This window comes from Scomber japonicus, chromosome 3 (assembly GCF_027409825.1).
Source record: "Scomber japonicus isolate fScoJap1 chromosome 3, fScoJap1.pri, whole genome shotgun sequence".
In the NCBI taxonomy this organism is placed as follows: Eukaryota; Metazoa; Chordata; class Actinopteri; order Scombriformes; family Scombridae; genus Scomber; species Scomber japonicus.
The window spans coordinates 20,923,847-20,951,610 of record NC_070580.1 but is presented as its reverse complement, the minus strand read 5'-3'; the positions used below and the strand labels follow the sequence as shown (position 1 = coordinate 20,951,610).

Sequence of the window (27,764 nt, the reverse complement as noted above, 5' to 3'; positions counted from 1 at the left end):
ATTTCAAATGCATTCTACATCAATCAGCATCTTTTTTTTTATTGTTTTTACATGTCAGGGCTATTAAAAACATGGGGAAGCACAACTCTATCCAACCTTCATTAAAATCCAGGTACACACAAGTAGATACTTAGTTCTGACAATATACACACATCAATGAATTTTCTTTTTTACACAAATGATGAATAAAAAACACAAAATGACATATATTCTGATACAAATCCAGAGTAAAATTGAAATGACAGAAATAGTCTTGAGAAGAAGCAGCTCCAGGATGTTCTTTCAGAAGGCTTACATATTATTTTGCTAGCCAAGACTCCATAAAAGACCTTTTAACCATCACATGTGCAACTGTTAGTAAATGGGCATCAACTCAGTTTCTTACAAAAAAAGGTTCCATCTGATTCATTGAGTTCTACGCCCTTATGACACTACTTATGGGGACACAAAGCATCATGTTAGTTTCTAAAACAAAAAAACAAAAAAAACAAAAGCAGCAGCCATGAAAAGCTTCCTGTCATGGGGTATTCAATCCTGATCAATAAATTAGGCCAAAAAAAAATAAATCCTGCAGTCATTCATTTGCTGTCTTTTGACTGCTAATTTAGGTTCTTATGAGCTTCGAGTCAAGCTAGTTCATAGTACTTCCCCGTCTTTGGATCGAAATAGCAGTTCAGGCACGGATCATAGAGCAGATTTAAATACTCATTCTCCTCTTCATTCGATGACTCATCTCCTCCTGCAATAATATAAGAAAATCACTGTGCAACAGTTACAAGCAATTGCTCAAAACATGCGTAGATAAAATTGCTCAAACTAAAGATGAATGGAAATTGCACAGATATAAATGTAAAATGTATATTGTATTTTCTATGTAAATTAGCACAGCCTTGGCAGATATGAATAAGATGCTAATCTATCAGCTGTTACTGGAATTAAATGAGAATCGTGGGTAGCAGGGTGACCTTCAGATTCAGGTGGATTTACATAAAAGTTTTTCGCCAGTGCCACTTTTTTTGCTCATCAATTAAGACCTAAGACACCCAGACCGACTACCACATTACGAAGCTGTAAAGAGAATCTCTGTAATCCCCACTACTTTAAAGCACAGGAATTTAGCTGTTAAACTGACAGGCAGTTAAATGCTAAAAAGGTTATGGAAGGCTCCAGGAGGAACATTTTATCTTATCAGAACTTTGGTGACGATAATGAAAACTAATTATAAGATACATTGTGTAGGAGGTTTAAAAATGATGTTGTAAACTGGAAAGGTTTCATCAATTAACCTTGTCGATGTGTCTAGGGGGTACAGACCTGTAATGAGCCTGTCTCTCTTGACCTATGGAGTTATGTGGAGGACATAGACCTTCAGCCTCATGTTTTGTTTTGTTTTTTTTTACCCTTAATTTGATACAGTTTCACATGTTTTCCCACCATGCTGTGAGCAGTCTTTGGAAGAAGTGTACATTTTTGTAAGCTCTGACACTGGTGAATGTTTCCATCAGTTCTATGTGTTTGTGCAATTATGTGTTTTTCTGTGTGTGTGTGTGTGTGTGTGTGTGTAATGTTAGACCATTGGATTGTTTGCCGACTCCCTGACTTTAAAGGACATAAAAGGGTGTCTGGGGGCAAAAGGACCAAAATTAAGGTTACTCCACCTCCGATTAGACCTTCACAATGGTTCCCTGTGTTGTCTGACCTTCTCTGCTGGCTGGGAGGCATAATGGGAGGGCTGAGCACATCCATCCACTCCCTAGGGAAAAGACCATAAAGGAACACAGTAATGACAACACATGCCATTAGGCTCACCATGCTACTACTGCACCCAGCACATCAAATTGTCTCTACATGACATCTTAACAAAAAGTCCCCATTATCGTTTGCTCACAGAGACCTAACCAAACTTCCACTGTCCTTGCACCACTTCTCCTACACACTTAGCCTCTCAGCCTTACGGTTTTTCGCCTGAGGGATCATTTATTAGATTCTGACTCAAGCTGCGACTTCCAAGTGTCCACGTTCAGGCCTTGCCTGTATCTGTGAGAGTAAGAGTTCTTTTCTCTCTACATGAATTGATCTTCTGTGTCTCAGAAATACGAAGGCTACAAGTATACATCAGGCATATTCCAGTAAATGAAAACAATTCTCCTTTAGTACGGAGTAACAGATTCGATTAAGAGAAAAAATGCCAGAAGATGAATTATTACTTGAAAGACTTTGTTCAACATAATTCATAATCATTTTGGGCTATATATCAGCTACATAATTATCCATTTACATCTTTTGCCTCTGGGTAAACCATATTTTATCAGCACATCATAGCATATTTAATGAGGAACCATAATCTTTAGCACCATATTCGACCGACAGCAGGCAATTCAATTGTCTCTGCTCAGTCTGTCTCACCATCAAGAATGCAAATGACTGATGATGTCACTCTCTCGAAAAACAAAGTGCATTCATCATTTTAAAATTGATAAATTACGTTGAATTATATGTAAACATACAAAAAAATACACATCTATTGCTGAATGTAAGATAAAGTCAACTTTCTGTTTTTGTACAGGAGAAATTTAAAAAATGGAAAATAAATAAATACATTTTTTTAAGTAAAAAGTCTGGCAGCAAAAGTTCCCAAACTGTTTCTGTCAAATGACAGTATAGTAAACCTTACACAATAAATAAAGTTACCTGAAAAAAATTCTTAACCTTAACTTATTCTACAGATAATATTTGAATGATAGTGTGTCTGTGACTGGGACCACACTACAAAACATTTCCAGTTTGTCTACCCTCTTTGACTTAACTACTGACTTATAAGGATGCTGGTTTTAATAGGCATCAATACATACCCCTCTTAATTATATGAAAATGTTGAAACGTGGTGAAATGAATACAAAGTAACATATTGCAGGTACACTTAACTTTAGTGATGTGGTATCTTGAGCTAAATGCATGTAAACTATAATGTCAACAGTAGTTGAAAGAGCTATTTCATAGTCTGACATAGTATGTCAAATGAACATTATTGCATGAAATAGTAAAGGAATTGCACAGATTTCTATTGAATAACAGTTGAAAAGCCCTATGGATACATATTTAAGCACTATGGTTATCATAGATTAAATTCAACCCACTGAATACCAAACAAACAGGACGATTCAGATATCAGATCTCTTCAAACATTTAAGCATTAATTTCTATCCTCATGCCGTTAGGTGACTAAGTGCATTGAGGCTCAGGTTTCTTTTTCTAACAAAAGGCATTTACACCTCTCTAACAACACCTTTTACTGTGTGGAACACGGGAACATAGTACAAAAGTTAATGGAAGCAATTTTCAAGGACAAGGGTCCTCTCTACAGAGCTGCAAATTGGACTTCAAACTGTTAAGAGGGACTTGAAGAAAGTGATTAAATTCTTAGGTTTTAAAGTCATTGTAATCCTTACATAGCAGAACCTGTGATAAAACGAATACATTAGTTTGATTTAATTCAAGCCTTACACTTTTTTTGCACAGCGATGAATTATATTGAAATGAAGCGTTCCAAATATCTCCCAGTGAATCAGGGTTTGTCTGACTCTCTGGCGACTGTATTCACAGCAATCTTTATTGCTAAACAGTTGAATTGCTTCTTGAGGTCTCTGACAGCTTTATTTGCAGTTTCACATTTGATATGTCGATGATGGATGCTCAAAAAACAAACAAACACAAACCCCACCATGATAGAACTGACTACAAGGGTGTCTGAAAATGCAAAACCTAAAAGAAATAAAATGAAAACAGTGATTAATCTTGTGCAGCTGTTCTTCAATATGTTAATCAAGTTAGCACAAGAAACACTATTAATCCGGTTTATTAAATTTAACAGTAAAAATCAAGTTTTATATAACCAAAAAAATGAAATATTTAAGTAAACACAAGTCTACACATGTTCACACCACGCTAACTTGCTTTTCATCAATAAATCAGAATTGTTAGAGGGGAGGAGGCTGCATAATTTGAGTGAGCGAACTATGATGCAATTTCTTTGTCGTCTTTTGTAACATGCCGCATGGTTGTGTACACCCAGAAAGAGATGGAGATGTTCACAGACAAGCTTTATAAAGCATTTGCATGCGCTGAGGCTATACACAGGGTCTCCAGAACCCCCTGTGGTCCATCCATACACTGCCAATTTGTGGAATTACAGTTCTTTTTGTGCCAGCTTTAGATACTGTCCAGAATTCACCCAGTGAGACTGCACTGTATACTGTGTGATAATCAGTGATTTTTGTATTATTAATGATAGCACTGAAGGTATATAAGGAGAGCTCCTTCTACCTCATCCTCTAAATCAACATATTAAACTTGCCCTCAAGAGCTATTTGACTCAAGCCTTGAGCTATTCCCCCCTTCTGGAACATCACAGGAACAGATCTGACTTAAATATCAATGAGGATTACACTGTGCATACTTTTATTATGTCTTGCCTTGACTACTACTATGGCCACTTACGTTCTTTTTTTAAAATCTACTATTATGTACACTTTCATTGCTGAATAATAACAATCTGTAATGTTCAACAACATGACACGTTTTTTGATTGACCTTTATGATTGACCTACTTTGTCAACCTCTGCATCATTTGGTGGCTTTTCTGCAGTGTGTAATATGTGATCTTCATAGCCTGAAATTGTATACACTTTCCCAAATACTGAAAACAGCAGTTGTAAGTTCCTCCTGCTCCAGTCAGATTCCTCCATTCATCAATGTTTTCTTTTTGTGGTTAGAACTTTACCTTTGTACTCTGGTTTGAAGCTGTTGGTAGGTAAAATAAGGTGAAACATGTCTCGTGGCTGCTTTGCATTATGAATCACAGAAGCTGTGCAGACACTGACCTTACCTTATCAATGATGGACTTCTCCCTGTAAGGCTGCTAAAAAACTGTGCTAAATGGTGAGTCTTACCCTTGTTTTTCGGGTTCTTATTTTTATTCTAGAGGCCTTGAACCAAAAACCTGACGTCTACCAGAAGTTTTATAGCATATAAAAAATGTTTAAAAAAATTGCAAGTGATGAATCTGACAAGCACAATAATGAGTGAAAAAAAAAGTGTACTTGTGAATATGACAACAGCAGTTAAGGGAGAAGAAAACTACAGTGCCTGGCGTACACTCAATTTATTTGTACTCATCTGTGAGGGAGATAAGCTCCAGTCTGCAGATCTGACAGTTGACATTTAGCCTTAAATCTGCAGTCACCAGTTACCAGCTGTTTATGAATTTCAGAGTGTTGTTTCATGTAGATGCAGTCAAAAAAATGGTATAAATGCTATTATCATTGCTACTTGCCAAGACATAGTTAATAACAGTCTGTACCAGAAAACGTCAAATCTTTCGACTCTCTTTAACACTGTACTGTAAGTACTGTAAGTATTTGGTACTCTTAGACCATGGCTAATTTTTACTTTTTTATTATAAATGTACAAATCTGGAGATCAGTGACATATTCTCGCTGCAAGTGTGTGTGGCACATGTTGGCTTACCTGGGGTTCGAGCACAGGAGGGGGTTCATTTCCTTCTGATAATGGTGACCCTGATTAGATGGCTAGATCAGTAATAGAAGAGAATAATACAAGGTTGCATTAAAAATGTCCCCAAATACTCATATCTCAACAACCTGCAAAAATGTATCAAAAAATCTTATTCAGTTATTTCCGGGATATTTACTAAAAGACCACTAAATGATCTGTTGAACATAGAACATAACATAGACTCAGAGCACATCAAGACTGACAATGTTCAGGTTCAGTAATGAAGGCCATCGTGTCATTACCATCAGACTAGTATCGAAGCTTGATGGCTTGACAAATGATGGTTATCTCTCAACAGAAATGACAGATAAGAGTGTCACCGTTGCACACATGGAGAATTTTTTAGAGTCAAGGCAACTGTTGAAGTGTACTGTAATACTGGGGGCATACAAATGTACATTCCATTTCTAAGCTCATCTATGAATAAATCTGTGCAGGCTTGCCAGAAGGTCAGTCATATCATCATGCCGCTCAATAATCTCTTTTTACGAAGTATCAGTGAGGTATAAATACAGACAAACAAAATGTCACCTCATTTACCAAATACCACATGCAAAACTTTAAAAGTAACAGGTGCAGCAGCAGACCAACTGTACGAAATTTTCACAAATAACCTTAGCGCAGCCACAAATTTAGCATAAAGCTCCTGCAATTCACTCAAATTATTGTGCAACCTGCCCAGGTCAAGAAAAAGTCCCTGTCTATTATTGAATACCTTGGAAGCTGGCTAACAAGTCAAGTATGAAAGATCCAACAAAAGAAAATACCACAGAAAAATGGAGAGAAAAGCAAGACACACAAACCAAAAATGAACAAACTAAGATGGAGGGATCTGTAAAATCTTATCCGTTCAGAAATTTAGATGTAACCACTGTAGGGAAACAGAGAATTGCAGCTGTGTTTTATTTATGGGTTTGAGACCTTTTATGACAGTGAGCTGTAAAAATGCAACTGAGACAACGTTAGAGGTAAAAGACAAGAACTGTTTCACTGTCAATATAGACATTCTTCATCTGAGAAAGAAACACAAGTGCATTACCCTCTCCATCTTGTCAAAGCTAAGGACCATACTGTAGCCTCAGGAGGCTATTTAAGCCTAGTGCCTATTTAAAGGCTATTACATTACATGACTTTGATGAAGAAGCAGTCATGTCGACACTGTAGTCCTTGCATTGCTTGTGTAAATTTTAGTTATCAGTGTGCTCCAGTGCCTACTTTAAGTAATCCCCTTCTAAAATTGTACCTTGTGGAATTGTGCAGGTAATATGTCCTGATGATGATGAGTTACCTGTAAGTTGGAGGAGAATTTTGTTTTGAGGAGTTAGGAGCTGAATCATTTCAGTGCTGTATCTGTAGAATTAGACCCAGTACCTCAAACTTGCATTAACTACAGACCACCTCAAAGGAGTCCACATCCTCCATAGCATCCCACAACCCAGAATAAGTGTTGGCTGAGAGGTTGTTACACACCAGGTATGACAAAGCCTAGGCATTCACTCCCTGGCTGATGCTAAAACATTTAGTTATCCTGGTTCTTAGATTTTAGGGAACAAAATTCACTATCCAGCCCCTTCTACACACCCACCCCTCTGCATCATCAGAAAACCTGTAAGAGCTTTACTTACTCTGATCAACACTACCTTATACTATGTATTATTTCTGGCCCTTTGTCTGCTTTGAGACGAAGGGCCAGAGACTCAGCAGAAACCTGAAGCAGTAGTTTGGTTGTAAAATGCTCTGCAGTATTCCTGGGCTGCATTCATCTGTTTGGAAAGGATGGACTTCAACCAAACAGTGATTGTGACTTTCTTTTAACATTCACCTTACTGCCTTATTTATCAAAGTTGTTTCCAAGTGACGATGGGTGCATCAGTTCCACTCCAGTGGATGTTTTACTACTTTTTTCTTCTTATTCTGTGTATTCTATCCTGGCTGTTTACCCCCACATCATACAACTGCCCTGCAGAATCACAAGTTGAGCAGTATTACATTAGTGAAACTCAGACCTATCACTACTCTTCTGCTTTATTTCCTCAGCTAAAACATCTAATATTAATAATCCTTTGATTTTAAGAAATGTCACAGACTCAGCCTTGCACACCTAAATATTAAGGAGGTCTCATCCAAAATTGGACTTTCTACACGTGTTATTAAGTGAAACTGCACCAGACATTTTTATCCTCACAAAACCTGGCTTAATGCCAGTGTTTCAAATGAAGACATAGCTATAGCTGGATATAACAAGATGTGACAGGAAAAGCTAAAGACCGTGTAAAGTGAATTCAGACATTTTCTTCTAAACATATTAAATAGGTCATAAATGTATTTCTAAAAAATGTGTAAAAAGCATTTCAACCATTTAGATTTGAATTGTGGAGCTAGGCTTCACAAACTGTGTTTCAAGATTTCTGTATTCAGGATTTAGTGGGCGGGTCTGAAAATCATAGCGGCATTACGTAACACGGCGGTGATTAGCATAAACCTGGCCCTGCTGCTGTAGAGGTATAAATACATTCAGCACACACTACTACTACTACAGTCTACAGTTAGCCAGTTAGCTGCCGAGTCAGCCGCCGAGTTAGCCGCTGAGCTAACGGCAGAAAGCTCTCAGACGTAGCGTCCATGTTTCTGGTAGAGGTGGTGACTTTGATTGACAGGTGACACTTGGTAGGGGGCGGGGTTTCAGCAAACTCCACGTGCATGCCCACAGCGTTTAGGAGCTGAGAAAGAGGCTGACTTGAAGCCTAATTTCATATATTTGGCGATTTTTTTAATCATTCAAATATGTTGTGGTTAACAACACACTTTTCTGTGGTATGTCAAACTCAGAACACATATTTATTTTTACTTTACACAGACTTTAAGGTTGGTGTATTGACTCATGTTAAGAACTGTTTCACTGTAAAATTATTTAACTCTTCTTAATAACATTAAGATTGCTGTGAATATGTTGAGGGGATTCTGACATATTTTCAATGCTTTTGGTATTTCTGGGAATTTCTGACCAACCTAATCTCAGAAAAAAAACTTCTTAGTCCTCAAGGGTGAGTATAAACCCAGATTTGTACTTTTATAGATGTACCCTCATTGCAGTCAATCATGCTCTGTTCAAAACATCTAGAGTAAAAAATAGATCAGATTCCTATTTTTCTTCTGAACCTGCTCTTTCTATTCGAAACAGACAGATATTATCCTGCTGCGAGAACTTCTGGCAAAAAACAATAAAAAAACAAAACAAATCTGAATGGCATTATTTTAGACAGCAGAAGAACTGTGTCATCATCTCCTTATACAAAGATAAATCTGATTATTATCTATACACATTTTCAAGGTGCAATGATGCTAGAATTTGCTCTTGTTAATAAAAATGATATACTGGCTGAAACTTCATAAACATTTCATCGTGTCATTAGATCTATGTGATAAATTGCCTTTATGTGAAAACCAAATATTCAACTATTCTCTGTGAAAGAAGAAAGTCTGTTTGAAACCCAAGAGGGCGTGAGAATTCCACACTAAAACTGAATTTGGTTGCCGTTTTATTTATTGTGTGTTTTTATTCTTTTTCTTTGTCTGACTCAATCTGTCTTTTTTTGCTGTAATCAGACATCACGATCCAACTGAATAAAATCAGCTCTTACAACAGTCTTGTGCCCACAGATGATACAGAATATGTATCAAATATATGGCCACATATGTGGGTGTCTGAACTATAGCTTCATATATAAATCATATAAACTACAAGATGATTCTTTTGTGTTCAACCTAGTAACCAAAGCAAAACTATATCTGGGCTAGTACAGTTGCCGTAACAACAGAGACAGCAACAGTATGGATGAAAACAAGGAAGATAAGAAAGACAGTACCTATTCTCTTCTTACAGTAGGTCCCATAACAACCTCTTGTGTCCTTGACAGACACTTAATAGGTCCCTTTACTATATTTAAATTTGACACATGCATATGTTTGGGGCTGGTGTCTTTATTTATTCCTCTTCCTTTCATTTCATTTATTTTTCTTACTGGACAACATGGTAAGCATTTCCTTAACATGCTGATGGTGGTGCTGTTGCCATTTGTATACTTAAAATTCTAAAACTCTGCAGCTGATTCAAATACAGCAATGGATGAGTAAATCTCATCCTGTCCCTGTGGAAAACTGTACCTACTGTAAGGTCTATAGATACTGTACATGTTTTTAATGGTGATCCCATTGCTGTCCTAAAAAAAGAACCATGTAATGATAATCCCTGTGGTAATACCACTATTCATTGAATCTCAGTATCCTGTATGTATAGAAAAGGTAGTGGGCCTATATATGCTGCATTCATTGGGGATCCCACAGAGGACCCAGTAGGGGTCAGCCAGGGCATTGTTCTCTTCTCCTAAGTGCAGTGTGCTTATGTTAATGGGCTATAGATCCAAATGACCTTCAATAGCCAAGAACAAACTATACTATCTTTGATTTCTCAAGACTTCAGGGGATGATTTCAAATGACCTAAATATTTTTTAGTCACTGGGGAAACTGTGGGTATTATGCCAATGTATTTTTGCTGTAAGAGGCCAATTCATGTGTTTCTACCTCCATTATCTTTTGTAATGCAGAAAACACAGAGGAGAAAGAGGTGCATTAGCATTAAATGGTGGCATAAGTTTGTTGCTTTGAATGGAAATTAGCAAGAGTGAGGATCAACCAGGGTCACTTAAATTATTCTAAATAGGACATAGAAAGAAGATCAACCTACTAATGATTGTAAATGGTGTCTGAGTAATGCTTGTTAGTAAAGATTCTACAATAAAACATAAAGAATAGCCAAGCATGCTAGTACAGACCATTGAGATGTGGGTCCAGGTAGAGGTATCATCGCTGCTTATGCTGATGCTGACATTACACTGGTGGATCTGTGATGCACTGAATCCTGAGGCTCTACACTCATCCTCCTCCTGCTCCCTTTTTAGACTTGCCAGCATTCGGAGCTCCTCATCATCATCATCCCCATGCATTTGTACACTGCTGCTGACCAGACGTAAGGCACAAGCACTGGAATCAACAGGCTTCAATGTCTTGTCTTCTTTCATCTTTGAAATTATTATCCGGGGGAAAAAAAGAAGAAAAAAAGACAGAGATAATAAACAACTCAAGCCACAAAGTTGACAATGTAAAAAGTTGTGTAAATCTTAAAACAACAAACCATTGTGCCAGACAGAGCTCAAGGCAGTGCTGGACATAAGCCATTGTTTTGACTGTCTGGGGGAAGTCTTTTAACAGTGAAGCTATTGATTTAGGAGAGTAGTATGCAAGTTGATTTGTCTGACAAAGTGCAAGGAAGCCTAGTGTTGAATCAATTGCAGACAATAAGCCAGGGCTGCAGGGAGGGAAACAAACTCCTTGTCATATTTCTTTGACAACCTTTCAGTCAAAGCCTTCACTGCATGCTGCCTGCTGGAGTTGGCACAAATCAGTAGGCAAGAGCTGCACTGATGAAGGATGCTGGGGTATGTCTCAGCAGTGAGTTGTGTAAATGCAGAAACAAACAGCCAAGTGACAGATCTCCCTTCAGGCTTTGTGATCACTCCAGTTGACTATCCTCTCTGATCCTGGATCTCAGGGCCTACCTCAATTTGTAACACACCACAGTCTGATCCTTTTCCGCATGGCAACACAAACCTTTTCATAAGTCTTATTTAGCTGTCCAAATCAGCAGTGATCATCGCAGATAAGTATGGACAAAGAGAGACAGCCGAACAGAATAATCAGAATCAGAACTTTTTAGCACTGATAATATGAAGAAGATAATTTGGATTGTACATTACAAAATTTGAGATAAACACAGTATTAAAGTATAGGTTAAACAACATATTTTATGAAAAAGAGCAAGTTAGATAAACCATTTCTGGCCACTTGAAGGCAGAAAAACATGAAGACTTATACAGTCATCATGGGAAAGGTGTTACTTTCACATCCAGCAGACATCAAGAAATATTAACTTTCTCCGCTAACAAACATGCCAGGTCTGTTAAATGCTGAGCTTTTGCAGCCACTAAATTTAGTTTGTTGTTTGGTGCCAGACAAATAGTGTAGAGTGAGTTACCTACAGGGATTTATGGGAACAGCTCTGATTCAACTATTCAATAAATTCCCACGCCATAAAACCAGAATAATGGGGCAAGGACTATGATTTACCCCTTTCACAATCTTTTGGTTCAAATATCAAATTGCTAATACAGAAAACAAAAACAAAACAAAGTTTGTCATATGAAAAAAAGACATTTCATTTAGAATTTCTTTACATTCAAATTTACAAGAGTTTTTTTTTTCAATAGGACAAAAATGTGCTTATTTGCTCTTTTCCTCAATATTGATGCTAAACTTCAAAATCAAAAAGAATATTGACAAAATCTGTAAAAATCTGTTTGCTTTTGTCAAGCTTGTTTTTGAGGATAATTGAGACATCTGTGTGATAAATAAGGTGAGCTTTGTGAGTGTTGACACAATAAGAAGTTATCCAAATTTGCAATCTTTTGCAGCAGTATAATGGAACATCAAACATAGGCTTCTCACAGTGAAGGTTATTAGGAGCGATAGCAAATCGACAGCTATTCAGCTAATTAGAGGTGGAACGTCAAAATTCATTTATATGCTTCAAAAAAGTCATTCATACACTTGTCACAAAAGCTTTAGACAAACACTAACACTCTGGATGAAGGCTGATGGTTCTTAAAATTGTAAGCAGTACCTTGTGCTGTGAGTTATCCAATTTGATTTCTTGCAGGAGTCTCCTGGATAGTGATACACTGCTGGTCCCATCCAGAACCTGACTCACTACTTCTGGTCCAAGTGGGCCACACTTGTGGTCCTGTCTACGATCACTGGGTGAGAGGCAACGTTTGGGGACCATCCCAGCAGGTTCCGCTGTCCTGCTGGATGGAAGCTGATAATGCATATTGGTGGTAACTGGACTAAGCTCTTTTGGAGACATTTGGTCCATGTTATGGTATTCAGGTTGCACATCCAAAGTTAGATCAGGAGATGTGGGAGTATCAGGATTGGGGTCGACAATCATTCTTTGATGCTGGAATGTGGCAGAGTTCTTATCCTGGAAGAAAAACAAGAACTAAGTGTACAAAGATTGCTTTCAAGTGATTGTATAACACACTGCAAAAGGATGATTAATCATGGCGTCCGGGTATATGGTAGGCTCTTTCTAATGTTTCCAATGTTTCCTGAGCAATTTTAATGTTGTGCTTTGCCCTTTAGATTGGTGAGTGTTAAATGAAACATGATAATGAGATGTCAAACAGATTGACCAAGCATTGATTGCTTAGCTTTAAATTAACCTCATGTTAAAAAAGGCTAATGGTGTTCTCTTTAAGTCTGCTAATCTTTTACACCTTCAACTTCAAAGTCAACACTCATGTAATGTCCTGTATCAAATATATACCCCAGCAATGACTGTATATCAGTATACAATGTAGTATATAATGTAATGTACTAATAATGACGCTCCAAAGCAGTTTGTTTTGAATATCAAACAGTCATCCCTAAAGTCTGGAAAGTTGGCTCTTAAAAGGTTGTAGCTTGCTCTTTCACTGAGGGCGACAGCTATAGTCAGCTTCAATTCCAATGGATTCCAACTGGTAAGCAGTTTCACAGCAAAGAAAAAGATATTTAAATGGAATAAATGTCACGTGAAAAAGGGTTCAACCTCAAGTGTCTTGTTTTATCTATCAACAGCCCACAACCCAAATATATTCAGTTTACTGTCATAGAAGACCAAAGAAACCAGAACATATTCACACCTTTGTTTTTTCCTGTTTCCTGTTCCTTTCACAGTACTTGGTGATTAATTTCTGTCAATCGATTAATAAATTGACAAATTGTTGCAGCTCTACATACAACAAATGTGAATTATATTGTGATGAACCATGCTTTCCACTGAATTGAGAAGTTCAATTGTAAAATGAAATGTACAGTACTAAGCTACAGCTCTTCTGTTTGGAGACCAGTTTTTTCAGTTCCCCATGGAGGATCACAGTGTGACATTCTTCATCAGATTGCTAGCACATCTGCATCTGTGAACATTTTGAAGTGAACTGGTTAAAGCTTCCCTTAACTACTGCAAGACAATCCTTCTCAATTCACTACCCTCAGTTGTCTCTCTTTGTGGGTTTCTCTTTCATCTCTGAGCTTTGTTTTGGGGTGAAAGGTTATCAAAATCCCTGCAAGATTTCATCTTACCTTCTCCATATGTTATTTGTTTTCTGTTTTCTATCTATATTTTATCATTTTCACAAGTGCAAGTGAATAAACAATGAAGAACATATATTATTGAAATGCCTTATACGGGTGTGACTGTGAACATGTGGGTTTATAGTGTGTGTATTAGTTTGTTTGTTGATGGCATGTTGCAACACAGTGCTTGGAAAATATTTGAGTGTAATTGTGCACAAGTGCATTTTTCTGTGCTATTGTGTTAGTTATTATTGCATTTAAATAGATGCATATCTCTAAGAGTGTCATATTTTTATCTTGGATCTTATATCTTTCAAAATAGTTCACTCACTGCTTTGTTTTGCTTTTAATATTTCTGTATATTTAAGAACAAATGTTGGCTCAAAAGAATTGCATGAACCTGATGCAACACCTTGAAAGATGATATTGCTTCAAGTTGAGAAATGAGCAACCTGCCATAAATGACTGAAACTCAACATGACTGAAACCCAACTTGTGTCAGATGGCAACTAACCAGCCTGGCTTATCAATCTAACCATGGTGGCAGAAAGGTCTCCAAGCTCAGAGCACCGCAAGAGTTAGGTAATACGTTATAAGCTGTCTCACGAGCTGTATTGCATGTTTTGCACTTTACACTGTACATCTGTTCAAGCAGAGCTGGAATCCACAGCCTCAGTCAAACAGCACCAGTCAAATGTTTGAACATATTTTCTCATTCAAGGGAATGGGAAAGTGTGTTCAAATTTTTGACTGGTGCTGTATGTTCATATATGTTTGATTTGTCATCCCCAGTTCTACAAGGACGGTCAGTTGACTTTGTACTGCTGAGTGCAAGGAGCAGCAAGAACCCATTAAATAGCATTTGGGCTTATTTTATTTTAACCATCATGCTCTTTGCTAAAATAATTATTGCCTTCAATCTGTGTCTCCCTCTCTTTGGTCATGGCTTTAGAGCCATTTTAGACATTAGGACCCTAATGTGTTTGTGATGGCATATTTGTCAACACCTATGTTTTTGGACATGTACAGTTTTCTGAAAGTCAACATTCAACAGGAAAAAAATGTAATTCCTATATTTTCTTATTTTCATACCTACACAGAGCTGTAGAACCTTGCCTTTCATTTTAATTCATTCATTTGAATCCGTAAGGTTTAGCTGGTTGTCTAATCTGATAGATAAGAATGTTTCCTTTCCGCCATTAACACTGCTTAACATAGTTCGAATGCCATCACAACTCGCCAGTGTTTAAATTGGAACATATTAGATGTGTTTTCTCTTGGTATTATATGCAAATAAATAATGCACACTTCATTAACTATGGTACTATTTTCAGTGGTGTGTGTATTGCCACACAGGCAGAGCAAGTCTATAGTCCAAGCTAGTGCTGGTTGTGTAAGGAAAACATTTAGATGTCATACTTATGCCAACTGTATTCTATTACTTTATTGTCAAGAACAGAGCTGAGCAAAGTGAATAAACTCTGACAAGTAAAGCACAGCATTATTGTTAGAGACTGCAGCTTCCTCCTCTCTTTGCCTCCAACCTGTTTTAGTGAGCCAGCAGTGGCCAGGCTTAAGCGAGTGTAAGAAGTACTAATAAATACTTGGGGGGAAAAAAGTGTTTAGTACAATTATACTTACAACTTAAATTACCTTTTCAGTGGATGTTAGTCATCTTTTCCTAATGGGAATATATTACAGTAATAGAGAGCATCCTGCAGTACTATATATTTTCAGTATATCTGGAGCAATATGCAGTTTGTAGCTTTAGTGCTCTACCACATATAGTTTTGCTCCATCAGCCATCATAACATATATCACAGAGAAACATTTTGATATACCTCAGCTTGTTGGAGTATACATTATATCTAAAAAAAGGTTGTTATCTGAAATGAACCTTTTTGATACCAGAGGGAATAACTATTGTGACTTTGAAAGAGACTGTTTTCTTTAAACATCACAAACACATGTGGCTTTCCTATTTTCCCCTCGGAAGAATAGTCCCTTTTGCATCCAGGTATGGTTTACATATATTTAGATACAAACTATGTAACGAGGCATAGGAAGTGTGGCAGCACCTAAACAAGTAATCAGCATGCAGGGTAGAGAATAATTTTGTCAAACATGCAGCACATAGTGTTCCACTAATCAGAACCCAGGCAAATATTTTTTTTATGGCTGATGGTTTTTTGTTGCTTTTAGTGTTTTGATAGGCTCATTATTAGAGCAAGGGGTAATCTCTATCACAGCATTTGAAAGGGCTACGTTATCATTCAAACTCCTTGATGTGTTTGTATGTGCAGTGTGGTGTGATTATTTCACAGCCTGTCAAAAGCAGCTTCTTCTTAGCGTCACTGTCTATATTTTTGTTTTTGTAAATAGTACCAAGAGACATCTCAAAGCCATGTTTTGCCTTCCAAACGATGTAAAATGGCAGCCAAAAAATGCAAAGGTCGGGCACCTTCAACAGTGATCAGTAACAACAGGCAGGCTGAATGTTCAGCAAAACAATAAGAAATACAAAATGTATTCTCTGCAGAAGACAAAGACTGCAGTTAAATCTTGAACCTTGAAAAGGTCAAAGAAAAAAAGAAAAATAGGATCACATATTTTTTCACACCAGATCACCCTGCTTTACGTTTTAAACACAAACACCTGCACTTGCAAACAAAGTTTAGTTTCACCGAGATGGAAACATGGCAACTATAACCACACGCCTCACTCAACACACAGTTATGCAAGATTGTGTACAACTGAGACTACTGATGTTGCAGAAATTGGTATACCCTTATCTTTGAGGACTTCACACTGTTGTAATGAGTATTGGTGCACAACAGTGAGGCTTGAAAGAATACCTGTTAGAAAACATGACATTGACTATTGATGTTTTTGAGATTTTATCCTTTTAGACTCCATTATAAGTGTTTTGACAATAAAATGAATCAATGGCACATTTGTTGTTTTGTCCACATCATGGAGGAAGGAAATATCTCCAGATGTCATAAATAAACAAGAAAATAGACCACACAGAGCTAGATTTTTCCAGCCTTTTGTGTTTTTTGTCTTTAAGGTGGTGCATTGAATTAATTTTATGCAAAAAACACATTATAATATATTAAATCTAAACTAATCATCTGCACAACAAAACAAGGTCCTTAAGTCTGAATTATCAGACTTATTATAAAGTTTTGAATAAGTAAAAGCAATTAGCATTTCTTTGAAGACAGTCATCTTTATACGCATAGTTCAACAAAGTTTAATTTCCGTGCTCAGCATAAAGAAAGCTGCTATTCTTTCTAAGTCTCAGAACCATTAATAAATCATCTCATGATAAATAACTCCATTGACCTTTTAAGTTGAAGTACTGCATATTGAATACTGTGAAATGTGCAATATAAAATTTGACTTCAAAATATACTCTCGAGATTAGCACCAAATCAAACTGCACATATTTACTGATGAATAAAGATTAGATTAGAATGCTCTTAGATTAAATTGTTCCACACACAAAATGAACAAATCATAGTCTGAAATATGTTGTTTTTCCAAACTAGTATGTGTTTTCAAGTTTTCCTATTCCAGGCCGATGGTTATTTGTTTCAAAGCAATGTGCTGTATCTTACACGAGATGTACTTCAAATCTACAGTGAACTTGTGTCTCTCCCCCGGGGCAAACGCACCTCATCACTTTCACTGCCGATAAAGTCATCCTCAGGTTGGGCCTCGTACCGCCTCACACTTTTGCACTGAACCTGATTATCTCCCATCTCCATCTTCTCCTGGTCACCCTGGACTTGCCCTCGTTTGGGTGAGTGAGGTTGGGATGAGAAAGTGAACACCACTTCTGGCAGAGTGAGCTGGGGCTCGGACCCTTCATTACTCTCCCAGCTACTCCAGACCTGCAGGTCAGAAGACAAACCTGGCCGGATTGAGCAGGAGAGCGTCTCTGCTGGTGTGTCAGCGTCTCTGGAACTTTTCATTAGTGTACTGAAGCAACACTCATCTAAAATAACAGATTATAAAACAAGAGAGGCTCATATATCAACATTTTTAATCATTTCAATTTATGAAAAAGAAATGGTTGTACATGGATGTTTTAAATGAGCAGAGTTTGGGGCTCCAAGTGAACAATTTCTACAATACAAGATTAAGAATACACAAAGAGGAGTCTGATTACAATGAATAATGAATCATTATTTTTAAAATGGCACAGCTAATGTCATTCAAGTTCTTAAGATTATATTCACATTAATGGCAATATGCAAAACTGCAATGAATTGCATTGCTTGCTTAAACGAGTAAATTAAGAGTATTAAAAGAGTTAATTTTATCGTTGTGTATGTATGTATGTTAATTGCATTTTAGGGTCCTTTTTATTTAGTTTTTAATTTTTATTGTTGTATACATTTGTTTTAGGTTTTTTGTTTACTGTTTTTTTAGAGCTGCTGTAGCAATGAATTTTCCCCACTGTGGGATCAATACATTTATCTTTATCTTTAAAAGTGAACATTCATTTTTCCTGCACAGACATTTTTTGTAGGTTCGGTTAATTGCGCTGGTATACTAGACTGGCTTAGATGCCTCTTTTCCAAGCTAATATTGCTTCCATTGTCCTTCTGTTTTCTGGTTTTAATAGCGAGACTAAATCTTACAGCAGTTTGATTCTTTCCAAGGGTATAAAAGTTATTTCAACCCTAAGTAAAAGTTACATGCATTCATGTATGTATGTAAGAAACACTGAATCCTTAAAACTCCATGATAAGCCTGAGATCAAAGATAGAGGCACCCCTTTCGACGTGAATGAGTGAGCACATTTCAGCCTCTCGACAGTATAATCACTTTCTCTAATTGCCCACTGTGTGGCAAACCCTGGGCCCAGGAGATGTCACTCTGACTTTTATTTAATGTACCACATTACCATTAATGAACTAACTACTTTCCGTCTGTGGGCAGGGCTGCAGCAAAGGAGCGTACTGCTGTGCAGAAACATCCATAAATGAGCTTTCAGAGCACGTGCACTCAATTTGTGAGGACAATGTGGGTGTAGGTGAGCGTGTGTGCGTATGTGCAGTGAGAGAGTTGGAATAGGGGTTGATCCAACAAAAACCCTGCAAATGGCCTTGACGTAGGTTATGCAAAATTAAAAAAGGGGAGCAAAAGCAATGCAGCATAGAATGAGGCTCATTAAAATTAATGCAATATTTTGAAGTGATCTAATTTATAAGTTAAGAGTAAGAATAGGTATTCTTCTCAGGTATAAAGGAGCTACTTGGTGAAATCAGAACATGTAAAGTGCACATCAGTATCAATCTCTTTAGACAAATTTTTCTGTCTCTCACTTCACTTCACGTTGTTTTATCCTGAACATCATTCAGTCTGAAAGTGTGCATGTCTTACTGCTGCTGTTTCCTGCTGTTCTGCTCCCTCTCCATTCACAGCAGATCTAAGCCTCACCTGCTGCTACATGCTCTGTCTTTCCTGTTTGGGTCAAAGGTTGTTGGCTGCTCTCTTGTCTGCTTGGCGGCAGCTTCTCTCTGGTCTTAGTTCTCTTACTGTGGCCACCAGACACAGCATCTGGAAGGACTGTTAACCAGAATTAAACAACACCATAACATATTAAACCTTGGCCTACTTATCATTACAGTCTACTATGCAGACAGAAGCATGCAACGTGTGTTACCTGGTGATACTAGCCTCTCTCCTCCAGCACTGTAGACCCGTAGCTTCTTAGGTCCCTGCTTGCCAAACACTCTCTCTTTTGGGGGATGGGGCTGTAAACTGCCAGGTATTCCTACATACAGCACAATACATTCAAAATTATAACACAAAACAGTTAAACAACAATATTATTAAAGAGTGCCAGAAGCATATCTGTGAACTGATTATGCACTGTGAAAATCCCTATTAATGAAGGAATTTGAGTAACTGAGCTTCTTACATTCATTCGCTGCATAGAGAATACATCCAGCCACATTATGTCCAGCTAAATTAAGGAATTTTAATCATCCGTTTTTACATTCAGTCATGCTCAAAGGATGTTGCATTATCAATTGTAAAAGCTGTTGGGAGGATAGTATATTCGGTCAGAGCTGGGATCTGTGCTTTGAATTGTTATATGCACTCTTTAAGCCAGGAGCAACTCTAATGAGCGAAATACTACGTGAACTTTTTATAATTGACAGTAAAGATAACACAATGAGCCCAAAATTCAAATTTACCCTCATGAGGAAGATGGGAAGATTCTTCATTTGATAATTTCCCAGTCAGAATAGCAATGCTCTGACCTTCTCCAGTAACATTTTGGCGTATTTTACTCACCAGAGATCCCTGTGGGACACAAGAAAAGTAAAGAGAATACACTACAGCCTCAAAGACACATTTCAGTTTGTAATTATACAGACGTATTATACGATTCATGAGAGGTTACCACATTCTGGATACAGAATACACTTCTATCCATTTCATCTGAGGCTGCACTGCTTTTTCTTCCAGTTTGAGGAGGTGGTCCTGAACCTCTGGAGCCTGAGGCTGTGTGTAGGAGACCCTGGAGCCTTGTTTTTCGATAAGTAGCTGATCTGGCAGTTGTAGACTGATCAGGAACTGCAAAAAGATTCCCATTACTTATTGACCATTATTGATCACTGTTTGGTTGGATATGATTTTACTTTGTGATTTTTTTCAAATCTTTTTGATACTTGTGGAGACCATGCTTGATTTACTGAACACCATCTCCACATCCTTGGTTAACTATTTGCCAAGTAGGGCTGAAATATTAAGCATTATTCTTAATCTCAGAACAGTTGAAAATTAAAAGCTAGAGTGCAGGACTTTTGTCTCAGAAATACAAAAGCACTGGAGTGCCTTGATAGTTGAGTGGTTACCACACATGCCACATAATTGCAACGTCCCTGGTTCAATTCTGACAAGGGACCTTTGCTGCAGGTCATTCCCCTCTGTCTCCCTGTTTCCTGGCAGCCAAAGTACTTTCAAATAAAGACAAAAAATAAATCTTAAGAAAAAAAGAGCTATTGAAACAGGTTTACATCATAGGGTCTGCCATAGCCTACTCCATAGCTATTGTTGCAGCTATAAAACAGTGGATAATTTGTTTTAAATGTCACACATCCCGTGAAAAATGACTCACTTCACTACCAAAATTTGATCCATGTAATCGGATAACATTTGGACAGTCCAGAGGAGCCACAAGATTAAATTTATTTTATCCCCCTTCAAGTTAGCAGGAGGCTAACCAGAACTTAGTCATAGGAAGTCTGCATTTATGCATTCATCCAGTCAGTGCGAGAATGTCAACGTTTGTACCAAATTAAAAACTGTGATATACTGTGAAATACAGGGAGAGATTCTGGCAGTGATAGGTTCAATTAGCACTGTGTGAACTCTTTTGGCAAAGAGTTGAATGTAACGGATGTTCATTTATATGTTAACGTTCCACACTGCAGGTTTAAAATCACCCTGCTGCTAGTGAGGGCTGTGACACTGCAACAACATTAAAGAGAGAATTAAGAGCGACTTCCAAAGATTATGTTTCTGATTTTCTAAAGTCGCTTTCACCTACATGAGAAATGCAGGCCTGAAATCAGTTCTACATGACAGGCACCTTCTGTGAATAAACTACTTTAAAAACATGTATTTTGTAAATATTATTCACAGCACTGTGTTATTACAAAGTGTACAGTTCAAACGTTAAAACAAACTAAAATACACATGTGTTTATCTCAAGTCCAGCTGCTGATCAGCTGAGCTGAGTACACAATTCAATTACTTTGACACCTTGATACCAACTCCAAACCAAATGTTAGGAATGCTTTTAAATGCGGGACAAACCAGACAAGACTCCTTTACGCTTATTCTCTTCTGTCTATGGTCATGTTTTTTAGAAGATACGTCTACATCAAAAATATCTGTAATACTTTAATTTTCTGAGCCAACATTCAAACAATGGAACACACTGAAATGATACATGTTATGACATCTTCAAAAGCTAATCAGTGTAAACAAAATCTTGTGTGTGCCAGTTGAATATTCAGGATTTTTTACACATGATCTTGTAAGCTGCAGCAGACAGTTTGAATTTGAGCCTACTGATCAATTCAAGCAGTCTGCAAACAAATAAAATAAATGCTTGAATATGAATTAGACTCTACTACTGAGCAGAATGAGTTGATGTGTTTCTGTAATATATCAATCTGCTCCTTATCATTGTGTGAAAAAATATTGGCTGCAGTGGGAGTCGTGATATGGCCGTGACCTGACCCTGCTGTATCTGTGCCAGGGCTCATTAGGACCACCTCGGCTGATGCTAACAGCAAAACACACTTTCTGGCTGATCCCCATCAGAGCAGAGAGAAACGTTCACTTCACAAAACACAAAGGATTGGCACGATGATACAGACAAAGCTAGGCTAGATGAAAAAAAGGCATCCTTTAAATCTGTAGGAACCCATAAAAATATGTGTTAACAATGAGGGGAGGAGAGGGGGCTATATGATGATTAATAGACAGAGAAATACTTTGAGCAAAGATTTTGATCTGTAAAAATTCACTGACCTTGAGCATTTTTAAACACCTTCAGTGTAAGACTGAGACAATCAGGGTTGTTTGTTGCTACATGGAAATTACTTTGACTAACTTTTAACAGTTTCTGACAGGTTGGTCGCTGAAGCAACAATATTCACCAAGCAACCTCGTCACAGTTAAATTGGATGCCTACTTTAATAGCAGTCGTCTTAATTATAATTAGGAATGTTATGCTAATAATGCAGATGCTAATTATGATAAGCTATGATCTTGTGTGTGGTTACTGCTCTCTTCCATGGGCATTGCCAGTTGACTCAACATGACTTAGACAGCTGTCACAACAAATAAATAAGCGCTGATAAAAAAGGCCACAGAGTCGGCGGAACTGGATTATTGGTGCATGTCTTTTTATATGTGGAGATAATTGCAACTCTCTGAGTACAGGTGAGGTGCAACTAATGTTAAAATGAAGACCACGGGAATCTCACACTTTGAAAACAAATCGATTATCATTACTACCATCACTGCACTATAAAGTTTTCTATATATATTTCCAGTTTCCTGGGTAGATTATGTTTCATTTTGTACTGTAAGCCTTCACTATACTTGTCATAAGCAACTCTCTAATCAACAAATTCCTTGCCATACACGAAAAGGACAAAAGGTATAGCATGTGGACCTGAATACAGTATTACAGTCACAGGTGTTTTTTTTTCTCTCTCTTTCCAAATTTATGAGCATTAACATCCACTTATTTGAGATAGCTGTCCACAAGATTTTGGTTTAAGATTGTTTTCCCATTCAGCCTGAAGGATAAGATCGGTTGCAATTCATCCCAAAGGTGTTGGATGAGATTAAAGTGAGGGTTCTGTATGCATAACAATTCTCTAACATCAGTCACAGAAAAACATTTCCTTACTGATCTAACTTTGTGCATAAAGGTGATGTCATGCTGAAACAGGAAAGGGCCCTCCCTAAATTGCAATAACCTACACAAAAGTACATGGACCACTTTTGGCCAAGTAATTAGAGTGTCTGTTTTGTTAACACATAACAAATGTCTTTTGTAACCTGAAATGCATTTCTTTCATTTTTATTGTTGTTATTTATTGATCCTGTGATATAATCTTACTCACCACAGTCAGGGTTCACATGTTCGCTCCTCATATCTGCCTTCTGTAAATTCTCCATGTTCAACACCTGAGTCACATGGTTTACATCTGCTGGAAACTGGCAACTACGAGGGATCAAGTCTATGAGACCAGCTCCACTGAGAAATACATCTAGATTTAAATGAGAACAATCTCAGATTAATCCAAAAACACATTATATCACATAACACAGAGGTAACACTTTGAGCAACTGAAAAATACAAAACAACAGAGCTGACTTTACTGGCAGTGCAACAGTTACGCCTCAACAGCACTGAACAGAACCTACCACTGAGCTCTTTACCAAAAAATAGCCACCTGTCTGCCTGTCTTCCTACACACACACAGTTTCATATAAACGAACATGACTAACATATCTGCTACAAGTGAAGACTTCCTGCTCTGTTCTATTTCTTCAATAACGAGTCATCGTGATTTTTAAGGGAAAAGAAGACATTTTCAATCAATAAATGGATATGCCAAGGGCAATGTTTTTGAGGGAGAAGCAAATATTTATCTTGTGTGATCCTGTGTGGTAAGGTAAGCTGATAAAATTCAGTTTTGACATTTATCTTTTATATGTGACCACTTGCATTACCGTCATCTGACTTTTCTGTAGGCTCTGTTTTCATAGTGAAGATTCTCCGGACTTTGCAGGTGGCAAATAAAGTGATGCCATCCAGTGTCAAAAAGCTTGTGTCCTTGAACAGTTCGCCAGTGAAAGATACAAGGTCGATGCACATAGTAGACCACTGAGACAACAGAGACAGTATGATTTTGTAGTACAAGGATCCCTTGGAGATAACAGCTCAATACTAACCATCAAATATGAACACAAACAATAAAAGAGCACAAACCTTAGAAGCAAATCTAAAAATAATGACAGAAGGCCAAAAATGAGTCAGATACTCACAATATTGCGTTTCAATCCTACGAGAGGTATTTTTGCATGCCAAAGTGTGGCAGATAACTCTTTATGCACTGTTGATAAGTACAGTCTTCTTTTCAGGTGCCCTAAATCAGTAATCCTGTGATTAAAAGACAACAAGACAGAACATTAATTATCATCAGCATCAGTGGTGTACTAAGAAGCTCTGACCATGAAGGGGCCTCACGCTTTATTGGTCTCTAAGGTATGCTCTTAAGAGTATTTTAATTTCATTCTAGTGCTGTGAAATCAGCTGTCATACCACACACACAGGAGAAAAACAACACTGACATCAATAATTCTCCAGAGTCTTAAAATGATGTAGTCTAAGAGTAATAAGTGGCTTTGTTAAAATAATTTCTTTTTCTGACAGTCCATCTTCCTAGTTATTTCTTTCTTCTAGTTCCCATGACTTCCCATCTAAACAGTCGCACCTACCTACAACAGCAGTATGTACCGGTTACAAATTTAATCTTACCATGAGGTGAATTCACAACAAAGACCCCATAGAGACTTTACATGTAGACTCCTGTAGAGTCATTATTGCATACACACTGTACTTATTTATCATACAACTCGGAATGAAACTCAGCTAAATGCAGCTAAATGTAGACGTATCAATGCAAGCACACTTGAGTACATCACACAATCAGGACCACCCCTCAGCAACATATGAGGAAAAAATAACAAACAGTATTTGACATTTACAGTATGCATTTAATAATGTGCTTTATTCATTCATTTTCAGCATTACATAACTTACTAGGGCTGCCGAGATAAAAGCCATTTTATAGCTAAATATCTTAATCATAAAAAATTTAAATTATTCTAGCAATTATATAATAGTCATTGATAACACAATGCATTTTTTTTCAGGTAGCTCAAGGGACTTACCAAACATAGAAACTGGAGGGAGACATGTTTTCCTACTAGTTAAAAAGGGTTAGGGTTCGTTTTTTACTCATTTTGTAAGTGGTCTGAAGGGACTTTACTGTGAATCAAATTATATTCTGCATTTTATTGTGTGATATAATACTAATTCTACTCTTTTATATGAGAAAGGGTTAATATACTCCATTTAAGGTAATAGTTGCAAACATATTGTAATTCCTAATTTTATGAACCAGGTAATGAGTAAAGGATTTATCAACATATACAACTGCGCACGCTCCCAGAAATGGTGAGCTTCCACATTTTTCTGACTGCTGTACTTACACAAGCTCAATGGAAAAATCTTTGAACTGAGGAATTTTCACTTGAAGGACCAAGAATCTTTGTAGAAGCCCAACTAAGCAAAAAACAAAAAACATTTCTATCAACGTGAAAATAGGACATACAATTTACAAATGGGTGCAAAATATGACAGTGACTTACGAGACATTTTTCCATTCTCTGGCATTTGCATCTTAACTGTCTGGCTGCTACCCTCCAGACAGTAAACAAATCCTTTGATTTCTTTATTATATTCCTAAAGAAAGAAACAATACAGAAGACATATCTTAGAATACCTTACTAAGTGAAAGTTCTTGTGGAGTGCTCCTATGACTGCAAATGTCTGTATGAGCATACAGTGTATAAGAGGTTTTACTATAATTGGAAAGTCTATGTGTTGAGAACAGCTGCATGAGCTGTGAAAATGTACAATAAGGGATAAGTTCCTATAGGCATCTACAGTACTGTTATCACATTAAGGACTTTCTGTTTCCTCTCCCTGATAACATAATTCAGCTATAACATAATATTGTATTTTCCCTCATTTTGGGCAGCTGTCTAGAATGACACCCAAGTGAACCTGTACAACCTGTATTTATTCGTTTTATCAATTAGTCAACTACTGACAGAAAATCAATCAAGTATTTTGATTGTCACCTCATCATTTGAGGTCAGATGTCTTTTCTTTACATTGTAGACTGTTGGTGCAGACAAAACAAGACATTTGAGGATGTCACTTTGAGGTGTCGAAAACACTGATCATCATTTTTCACCACTTACTAACATTTTTTTTTAGGTCAATCGATAAATCAAGTAAATAATTGACAGACCATTGATGATGAAAAAAAACACTAGTTGCCGCTCTATTAACCTACAGTAGCTCTATTATAATGTACCGCAATGAAGCTTACAGTCTCTTATTCATTTTCTGATGGACAATTTAATTCAGGAGGTTAATTCAGTTCTATGGTTATCATTGAGCTATTTGAACTTACAAACAGTATGTTTATTAGACTGCATTAGATTGCATGTGCTGCTGCTATTCAGTCCCTAATTACTAACTTAAATTAATAAAATAGTTAGACTTCATTTTTTAAAACAGTGAGCATGTCTTTTAACCACAGGTACACAACAGCTCTGAGAACTCACTTTATGTATGGCTGACGGTCCTCCACAAAGTTTCCATTTTGCTACAGGGTCTTTTCCTTGTCCACTGAAGATCTCAACCACAGCTCCACCCTGCAAGAAACAGAATTTGTTTTCACCAGTGGTGGAAGAAGTATTTTATCCTTTACTTGAATAGAAGTACCAACACAGCAATGTAAAAATACTTCATTGCAAGTTAAAGTCCTGCATGATTAGCAGCAAAATGTACTTACTGTTTTGCAAAAAAAAGCATGCTACTGTTGTAGCTGCTGGAGGTGGAGCTGGTTTGAAATACATTATACACAATTAGTGTAGTAATTAGTAAAAGCCAAAAAGGTTGGAAACTTTAACATGTTATTGGCTCTGTAGGAGAATAGCAGAGAGCTGGCCGGGTGTAACATTAGCTATAAGAGCTGGTGGAAAGTAAATACTTTTACTCAAGTAGGCCTACAGTTTTGAGCTACTTCTATTTCACTATAGCATTTGACGTTTGGACGTTATACTTCCACTTAACTCCATTTCAGAAGGAACATATTGTACTCTCTACTCCAAATTTACTTGACAGCTTTAGTTACTTTTCAGATGTAGATTTGACATAATGGATAATATAACACGCTTTTAAAATACAACACATTGTTTACACATAGCTTTAAAAGAATAGAAAAGGATAATAAGCTTACCTGATAATTATTCTTGAACATTCTACGTGACGTCAACGGTAGAAAAAATAACTTGACATGAGTGTTTAACCCAAGATTTTTAATAAATGGCTTTCTGGATCATTTCTTTCATTAGATTACCTCGAAGCGTTACACTGAAAAGCCACTTATCTTAACTGTATGAACAAGCGAGAGACGGTAAAGCGGGTGCAGTAGTTGTAGGAAACCAGTTTAGCTAGCACAGCACCTGTCTCCATGGTTACCTGACGCTACTGTAGCAGTCAACAGCCGTTGACGCAGGAACCACAAAGAGCACAGCAAAG

General features: G+C 37.2%; 1 protein-coding gene across 1 annotated transcript; it reads right to left on the bottom strand.

Annotated features, from left to right (window-relative positions):
• Positions 1-626: 626 nt before the first annotated feature.
• cfap20dc (CFAP20 domain containing) lies at positions 627-27,483 on the bottom strand. The gene is made up of 17 exons (XM_053315528.1): positions 27,463-27,483; positions 26,786-26,875; positions 25,799-25,892; positions 25,640-25,712; positions 24,410-24,524; positions 24,095-24,248; positions 23,482-23,628; positions 20,235-20,407; positions 20,026-20,134; positions 19,488-19,598; positions 19,262-19,381; positions 17,488-17,810; positions 12,312-12,671; positions 10,408-10,653; positions 5,527-5,588; positions 1,659-1,753; positions 627-739 (listed from the first exon to the last, which is right to left on the bottom strand). The coding sequence occupies exons 1-17, from the start codon at positions 27,481-27,483 to the stop codon at positions 627-629; spliced, it is 2,406 nt and encodes an 801-aa protein (XP_053171503.1).
• Between the last annotated feature and the right edge of the window lie 281 nt (positions 27,484-27,764).

Bases quoted from the DNA above. Each gene is read 5' to 3' on its own strand.
- cfap20dc (XM_053315528.1), bottom strand. From the start codon at position 27,483: ATGTTCAAGAATAATTATCAG. The intron at 24,525-25,639 runs GTAAGTACAGCA...TTTTAATCACAG, and splicing joins GATTTTTCCATTGAGCTTGT to GATTACTGATTTAGGGCACC. The intron at 10,654-12,311 runs GTACTGCTTACA...ATAATTTCAAAG, and splicing joins TGGATAACTCACAGCACAAG to ATGAAAGAAGACAAGACATT.